Source organism: Littorina saxatilis, linkage group LG11, assembly GCF_037325665.1.
Source record: "Littorina saxatilis isolate snail1 linkage group LG11, US_GU_Lsax_2.0, whole genome shotgun sequence".
In the NCBI taxonomy this organism is placed as follows: Eukaryota; Metazoa; Mollusca; class Gastropoda; order Littorinimorpha; family Littorinidae; genus Littorina; species Littorina saxatilis.
The window spans coordinates 17,369,136-17,376,635 of NC_090255.1; the positions used below are offsets into that span (position 1 = coordinate 17,369,136).

The window sequence follows — 7,500 nt, forward strand, 5'->3', positions numbered from 1 at the left end:
TGAGCTGGGCCATGTATGGCGCATAACGACAGCTCAACGCATCAACGCTCATATGACAGACGACATATAATTAAGATACGACTGTGTTGAACACACACACTTCTACTTAATGCACTATCAAAAGATCATACATGTACGTACATCAATACAAGTAATTGTTTGAATCGCACACTATTATTGGTAATGATAATCTATCTTGAAACTAGTTCTTATTGGTCAGTAGTCATTTTAACTCCGTCATCATTACAGTTGTAAAGTTAACTTGAAGGTGTTCTAGTCAATTGTTGTTCCTGTCTGTCTGTCTCTAACTCTCGAGATCTGTATCTGCCTGTCTCTCTTTCTCTCCCCCCCCCCTCTCTCTCTCTATCTCTCTGTCTTGTCTCCCGCTCTGCATGTCTCTCTCTGTCTGTCTGTCTGTCTGTCTGTCTCTCCCCCCCCCTCTCTCTCTCTCTATCTGACACTCTTTCTGTCTCGTTGTCCCTCCCCCTCTCTCTCACCATCTCACTCTCTCTCACCATCTCACTCTCTCTCACCATCTCACTCTCTCTCACCATCTCACTCTCTCTCACCCTCCCCCTCTCTCTCACCATCTCACTCTCTCTCTTTAGAGGCTTGGCATGGTCTAAACAAACCTCACGGTTAGAAAGGGTATTGAATCAAATATTAAACAGTTCCCAGCTGATAGAATCTAGGGTTGGGAGAGAGAATGTCAGTGGTGACACATTAACAGCCGAGACGCTGGTCGCCATCTCAATGATCACAAAGCCCCTGCCGTGTCATCATTACTCATGACGCTTCTGACACACACACAAAATAACCCTCTCACACAAACCTATAACAATTAAAAAAATTAAAAACATAAACCGCTGCAAACAGCAAAATCACAAAATTTCGCCCCGAGGCAAGATGAAACTTAAAATTAAACACAGTCGTTGGCAAGAAGAGGCCAATTAGGTTCTTGCTAATAAACTATCAGCCCCGAGGCAACAGAAGATCGAGGTGGGTATATAAAGGGACGGGGCTGACGGTAGAAGCCATTGTCGCCATTGAGAGACAATCTGACAACGCACCAGACCAGCCAAGAACCATGACACCACTATTGGTTTTGGGCCTGTTGGCCGCCACGGCTGTTGCGGCTCCTAACACCTACTCTGGTCCCAGCGGCCCACTCGCCTATGGAGGAGGAGCAGGCTACGGACCTCCCCACGGTGGTGGCTATGCTAAGTTCTCTCCCCGAGAGCTGCTCAATCTCGAGGAGTACATCGCCGGTGAGTATCATTACTTCTTTTTGTTTTACTTTAAAAATCCCCCCCCCCCCCCCCCCAAAAAAAAAAAAAAAAAAAAAAATGTTTAAAAAGGAGAAAGGAACCAATTTTCACTCTAAACACGGAAGTGTTCCACCTTTAGAACATATGTCTGTAACAAGTTTTGAACGCTTTGTCACAAAGTTTAAATAAAAGAAAAAAGAAACCAATTTTCACTATGAACACAAGTGTTCCGCTTCAGAACAGATTTCTGTAACAAGTTTTGAAGTCTTTGTCACATAGTGTATAGTTCTACTAGCAAAAGAGAGGCACAATACAAACACAAAGTGTTATGTGTGCTATTTTTTCCAATAGAACTATGTACTAAGCCACAAAGTGTTCAGAACTTGTTACAGAAATGTGTTCAAAAGTGGAACGCTTCTGATTTGAGTGTACACTGCAAGTGTGACGCCTTTGAATATCGGTCAAAAGTCGGCCGAAAGTCCTTGGTACTACGTTACCAAACTAGACACTATTTTATAACGATCGAAATGTAGTTATGCGAATACCTGTAACCTGAACTGGTTTTGAGTATGGGTAGAGCACGCGCGGACTAACATGCTACTGAATGCCGAGCTGCGCACAGCCTGACACGTATTTTTCCACTGCTGATACCGAGGCAAACTTCATGGCCAAAACTGCATGTTGTCATTTCCTCCGGAATCATACATGATTTTTGATTTGACGAAACAAAATGTGTAAGTAACGTTTTGTTTTGCCATAAATTGAGCGTTCCAATAACATTCTTGTATTGTGACTCTGAAAATTGACAGAAATGTTACACGACACCATCATTCGCATGGTCAAGTCTTTGAACGCTCACCGCTTGAGAACATCGTAGGTGCCCTACGTAAAGAGCGAGCAATTTTCAAAGAATTTATTTTTGCGTGGCGAGCCGGATTGTCTGATCAGACAATCAGGCGGCGCGTTTTGGCGCTAGACCTAACTTTTAAAATGTAAATAATACTGCTAAGTATTTATTGTGAAAAAAAGGAAAGTGGATCACACGGGTTCACGATGGCTCAGGGGTTAGATAAAACACGAAAACAGGTGTGTGGCTTACGCGAGCTGAATAGCCATCCAAGCAAACTGTGTCATTTAATGTTATTAAATGCTATTGCGAGTGTGTTCGATAAGGTTAGAACTTCTTTTTTCATGAAAAGATTCAAATCGTTGTGTTAACCATTTGAGACATGCTGGGGCTTTAGCGTATCTCATTAAAGTCACACTTCTTCCTGTGTAAAATATTTTACTCATCGTCTGAGATGTGGCCAGGCTTTTACATTGCTACTCTCGGAGGGGTTGTCTCAACAAGGCAAGGTAAGGCAAGGCAAGGCGAAGGATTTATTCGGGGGTACATGAAAAAACAATGAAAAAATACCCAAAAAAGATAGAAACGCAAACTGTTTTAAATATAATATTTATACATAAGCTCATTCCAATAAAAAATAAAAATAAAAAAGGATTTCATTAATCAAAATTAGAACTTCACAGGTTATGACTATATGCATGTGTACATATCATTGCAGAAAAACACAACAATTAATTGACTATATCACTTCAAAATATCAGCACCAATTTAAAATGCTCTTTTAATACATTTTATCAAGTGAATTAAGCTTAACAAAACTTGTTGCTGTTGTGGAAAACACAAGTTGGAACTTAATCACATTAGGATTATTGTGGTACTGAAATGGAATACATTTTTTTTACAATTCATTAAAGAAACTTCAATTAAACACAATGAAATTCGTTTAAAAACAGTTGTCAGCGTTCTATGTCCATTTTTACATTTAGTCAAGTTTTGACTAAATGTTTTAACGTAGAGGGGGAATCGAGACGAGGGTCGTGGTGTATGTGCGTGTGTGTGTGTGTCTGTGTGTGTGTGTGTGTGTGTGTGTGTAGAGCGATTCAGACTAAACTACTGGACCGATCTTTATGAAATTTGACATGAGAGTTCCTGGGTATGAAATCCCCGAACGTTTTTTTCATTTTTTTGATAAATGTCTTTGATGACGTCATATCCGGCTTTTCGTGAAAGTTGAGGCGGCACTGCCACGCCCTCATTTTTCAACCAAATTGGTTGAAATTTTGGTCAAGTAATCTTCGACAAAGCCCGGACTTCGGTATTGCATTTCAGCTTGGTGGCTTAAAAATTAATTAATGACTTTGGTCATTAAAAATCTGAAAATTGTAAAAAAAAAAAATTTTTTATAAAACGATCCAAATTTACGTTAATCTTATTCTCCATCATTTTCTGATTCCAAAAACATATAAATATGTTATATTTGGATTAAAAACAAGCTCTGAAAATTAAATATATAAAAATTATTATCAAAATTAAATTGTCGAAATCAATTTAAAAACACTTTCATCTTATTCCTTGTCGGTTCCTGATTCCAAAAACATATAGATATGATATGTTTGGATTAAAAACACGCTCAGAAAGTTAAAACAAAGAGAGGTACAGAAAAGCGTGCTATCCTTCTTAGCGCAACTACTACCCCGCTCTTCTTGTCAATTTCACTGCCTTTGCCATGAGCGGTGGACTGACGATGCTACGAGTATACGGTCTTGCTGAAAAATGGCATTGCGTTCAGTTTCATTCTGTGAGTTCGACAGCTACTTGACTAAATGTTGTATTTTCGCCTTACGCGACTTGTTCTGATTTGTGACCCTCCACCACGGAATGAGTCGCATGTCACCTTTGCATGATTTTCATATTTTTACATTTTCCTATAGAGTTTGCTATGCTCTATCCAGTGGTGAAACCCGTTTTAGAAAAGAGCGAAAACTGTTTGAGTTATAAGCATGTGACTAAGGTGATCCTCACACTGTTATATTAAGCCTAGCGCAGAACCGCGCGGGGTGACATGCGACTCATTTCGTGGTGGAGGGTCACATTTTAGAGTTGCTTTGGTATAACATCGGTTTGTCCTGCGTCCATGTTGTTGTTTTAAAAGAAGTTTTTTTCTCAACATGTCCATCATTTAGGTTCTTCTTTAGATATGAGAGAAGTTCGGCTGATATGAGAGAGGTTCGGCTGATATGAGAGAGGCTCAGCTGATATCAGAGAGGTTCGGCTGATATGAGAGAGGTTCGGCTGATATGAGAGAGATTCGGCGGATCCCAGAGAGGTTCGGCTGATACCAGAGAGGTTTAATTGGCTGATACCAGAGAGGTTCGGCTGATACCAGAGAGGTTTAATTGGCTGATACCAGAGAGGTTCGGCTGATACCAGAGAGGTTTAATTGGCTGATACCAGATAGGTTTGGCTAATACCAGAGAGGTTCGGCTGATACCAGAGAGTTTCGGCTGATACCAGAGAGGTTTAATTGGCTGATACCAGAGAGGTTCGGCTGATACGAGAGAGGTTTAATTGGCTGATACCAGAGAGGTTTGGCTAATACCAGAGAGGTTCGGCTGATACCAGAGAGGTTCGGCTAATACCAGAGAGGTTCGGCTGATACCAGAGAGGTTTAATTGGCTGATACCAGAGAGGTTCGGCTGATACCAGAGAGGTTTATTCGGCTGATACCAGAGAGGTTCGGCTGATACCAGAGAGGTTTAATTGGCTGATACCAGAGAGGTTTGGCTAATACCAGAGAGGTTCGGCTGATACCAGAGAGGTTCGGCTGATGCCAGAGAGGTTCGGCTGATACCAGAGAGGTTTAATTGGCTGATACCAGAGAGGTTCGACTGATACCAGAGAGGTTTGGCTGATACCAGAGAGGTTCGGCTGATACCAGATAGGTTTGGCTAATACCAGAGAGGTTCGGCTGATACCAGAGAGGTTCGGCTGATGCCAGAGAGGTTCGGCTGATACCAGAGAGCTTTTTCTAATACGGGTGTGTTCTGTGTCCTTTCTGCAGGCGTTAACGGTGAGAGGGTCGACCTGAACGCGAGACTGTTTGCCTTGAAGAACAACGAAGGTGCCCTCATCAACAGGCTTGATGACGTCCTCGGCAAGCTGGACGGGTTGGACACCGACCAGGAAACGCAGGACGGCCGCGTCAGACAGATCGCTGACAGGGTTAGCTCTCCCTTTTTTCTCCCTCTCTCTTTTTCTCCCTTTCTCTTTCTCCCTCTCTCTTTCTCCCTCTCTCTCTCTCTTTCTCCCTCTCTCTCTCACTCTTTCTCCCTCTCTTTCTCCCCCTCTCTTTCTCCCCCTCTCTGTCTCTCTCCCTTTTTTCTCCCTCTCTCTCTTTCTCCCTTTCTCTTTCTCCCTCCCTCTTTCTCCCTCTCTCTTTCTCCCCCTCTTTCTCCCCCTCTCTGTCTCTGTCTCTGTCTCACTCTCTCTCCCTCTCCCTCAATCTCTCTCCCTCCATCTCTCCCTCTCTCTCTCTCTCTCCCTTTCTCTCTTTCTCCCTTTCTCTCTGTCTCTATCTTCCCCTACCTACCTACCTACCTACCTACCTACCTACCTACCTACCTACCTACCCACCCACCTACCTACCTACCTACCTAACTACCTACCTACCTACCTAACTACCTACCTACCTACCTACCTACCTACCCACCTACCCACCTATATATCCCCTATTTTTCTGCCTTAACAGATCCGACAGAATCTGATCAGCATCGGCAACCTGTAAGGCGATCTGGCCGGAGAGGTGGAGATCTCTCGACGTTTGGTGGAGGCCATCAACACCATCTCCGAGCGCCAGAACGAACTCATCAACGCCAACACCGTACAAGACGGTCTGCTGGCCCGCGCCGAAACCGTCCTCGACGAGGTATGCGCTTTTTAAAAGGACACATTGCGTTTTGAAGGGGTACATGGCGTTTTAAAAAGACACATTGCGTTATGAAGGGGTACATGGCGTGTTCATGGGATACATGGCGTTGACATGGGATACATGGAGTTTTGAAGGGGTACATGGCGTTTTCGTGGGATATAATAGCATTTTTAAGGGATACGTGGCGTTTTGAAAGGGGTACATGGCGTTTTGAAGGGGTACAATGGTGATTTGAACGGATACAATGGCGTTTTGAACGGATATCTGGTAGTGTTTAAGCGTGTAAATTACGTTTTGAAGGGATGCATGGCGTTTCAAGGAGACACATAATTGCGTTTTGTAGGGGTACATTGCTCCTGAAGAGGTGCACGTAGTGGTGGAAGGGAACATTGCATTTTGGAAGCATACATGGAGTTTTGAAGGGACACATGGCGTTTTGAGGGGACACATGGAGTATCGAAGGCTAGGGGACATATGGCGTTTTGAAAGGGTGCATGGTGTTGAGAAGGGATACATTGCATGTGTTTTCAAAGGATACATGAGATCTGGGCTGTTGGTTTGAAGATCGCAGGGGACATTCATTTGTAAGGTTTGTTATGGGGGGCGTACGGGGAGGGGGGGGGGGGTGTCTTGATGAAAGGATGCTCCTTCCTCCAAGCGAAAGACCGGGGACAGATCTGCGGCGGTGAACATAACGGTGTAGCCACTAAACTCCTTGCCACTTAGTGCCCCGAAACCCCAGCCTCGCTGCCCACATGTACGACGGACTGTCTTTGTCGCTATAGGCCAAGGAGAAACTCGAGGAGAAGATTACCGCCAAAACTGACTCCGCCGTTAACGACGTCCAGGAACTGAGCGACAACACTGATGCTGCAGTGACCGTGGTCAACAGCAAACAGTGTATGTATGATACCGACTGTCGCAACCCTGCTGACATCTATCTATCTATCTATCTATCTATCTATCTATCTATCTATCTATCTATCTATCTATCTATCTACCTTCCTACCTACCTCCCTACCTACCTACCCACTTTCGAGGCTACCGTTGACCGTTATTGTCAACAGCCAGCAGTGTATGTATTATACCGATTGTTGCAACCCTATTGCATCCCCCCCCCCCTCCGAACCCTGGCCAAATAGTGTACGTATAACACAAACAAATTGCAGGCAAAACTACTTGAACACCTCCCCCCCCCCCCCCCGAATCACCATAAAAGCTTACTAATAACACAGACTATTGAAACACATTTGACCACTATTGTAATTCAATCAAGTTTGCGTTTTAATGAAACAGATCCTATGATTGGTCAGAATGCCCCAACTCATTAAAAATTACCGGTCATTAATTGTCGATAACCACTCGCTAAAAAATCCATTAACCACCTGCTGGCGAGGCGCAGTGATACAGCCTCAACTAGTCTCGGTTAGCTTTGAGGGTCATTTTACAAGTAGGAA

General features: G+C 43.7%; 2 protein-coding genes across 4 annotated transcripts in view; one reads left to right on the plus strand and one right to left on the minus strand.

Moving 5' to 3' along the window:
- The window catches only part of LOC138980685 (uncharacterized), an 11,988-nt gene extending 5,984 nt beyond the window's left edge, over positions 1 to 6,004 (plus strand). The window contains exons 6-8 of the mRNA XM_070353593.1: positions 977 to 1,268; positions 5,177 to 5,337; positions 5,864 to 6,004. Of these exons, the coding sequence (XP_070209694.1) occupies positions 977 to 1,268; positions 5,177 to 5,337; positions 5,864 to 5,899 (489 nt within the window). The 3' untranslated portion in view covers positions 5,900 to 6,004. The remainder of the gene's footprint in view (positions 1 to 976; positions 1,269 to 5,176; positions 5,338 to 5,863) is intronic.
- Positions 1 to 7,500, minus strand: part of LOC138979899 (UNC5C-like protein) — a 38,195-nt gene that overhangs the window by 21,645 nt on the left and 9,050 nt on the right. The gene's annotated exons all lie outside the window — the stretch shown is intronic.